Here is a 1,097-nt window from a genome sequence, read left to right as displayed (position 1 = left end):
ACACACACACACACACACACACACACACACACACACACACACACACACACACACACACACACACACACACACTGGTTATACTGTACTGCTTTGTTAATTGTCTCTTCAATTGAGTGTTCTTTAAATGCTTTTGTGTAAGTCATAAGTCGTACACATCTTACACATACATGAAGAAACAAACCTCCTTCATTTATGTGTAATGAGTTGTATAAGTACCTCAAAATTAAAGCTGGCTTTCTTTTCTCACCTGGCCTGCTGGATGTACTCCACCCACTCGTTGCAGTCCGACTCTTCCTCCGTCCGCAGCTCCAAAGGTTTCTGTCCATCGTGGCCGAAAATCACCAGAAAATAGTGCTGCAGTGGAGAAAACAGACGCAACACAACAAAAAAAACAGTCATTCAACCTCACAGAACCCGGCAGCCGCTGCTCTACTGCTGCCTGTTAGTTTCTATGGGTCATTTTGTGACCCCTGGGTTTTTAAAAAGGTCAGTTTGGATTCACAAGTGTCCAAAATGTTATATTAAATACTTGTTACTGATGAGACGGGGACTCACTCAGCAGCATGATTTATTACAAAAGGAAAATGAGAGTGAGTTAATGGATTTCTCGAGCGTCTTTTATCCACGGCACATCAGAACTGCCAAGTAACCAGCGCTAAGTGCAATGTCAACATTTCAATCTGTGCATGGTTATGAGTACTGTGAGGATCGATGCTTCCTGTTGCAGGAGTAAAGCCCATTACTTTGAAATGTTACGGTAACTTGATCCATGCTGAATGCCTGAGCACCGATCAAGACATCCAGAACTTCAGTGTGTTGGTTTTTTTCATTGACATCAAGCAATGCAATGTTGTTGAGCAGACGATAAACATGACAGCTTGTGTTTCAAGGTAAAACAGCTGCACAGCCCAGAAGAAGGGATAACAGCAGAGCAAGACACCTTCCCTTGTAATGTTAATTACAATTGGGCATTAATCTGATTATCAGGCTACTTTATTTTTAAAGGTCCCATGACATGTTGCTCTTTGGATGCTTTTATATAGACCTTAGTGGTCCCTTAATACTGTATCTGAAGTCTCTTTATATAGACCTTAGTG

General features: G+C 41.7%; 1 protein-coding gene across 7 annotated transcripts in view; it reads right to left on the bottom strand.

The window, feature by feature from the left end:
- Positions 1–1,097, bottom strand: part of rasgrf2a (Ras protein-specific guanine nucleotide-releasing factor 2a) — a 36,694-nt gene that overhangs the window by 24,218 nt on the left and 11,379 nt on the right. For all 7 annotated transcript variants that reach the window (XM_034896064.1, XM_034896066.1, XM_034896065.1 and 4 more), the window contains exon 2: positions 248–354. In XM_034896064.1, coding sequence (XP_034751955.1) covers positions 248–354 — 107 coding nt within the window. The remainder of the gene's footprint in view (positions 1–247; positions 355–1,097) is intronic.

This window comes from Etheostoma cragini, chromosome 16 (genome assembly GCF_013103735.1).
Source record: "Etheostoma cragini isolate CJK2018 chromosome 16, CSU_Ecrag_1.0, whole genome shotgun sequence".
Lineage (NCBI taxonomy): Eukaryota > Metazoa > Chordata > Actinopteri > Perciformes > Percidae > Etheostoma > Etheostoma cragini.
This window is presented reverse-complemented; position numbering and strand designations above follow the sequence as displayed.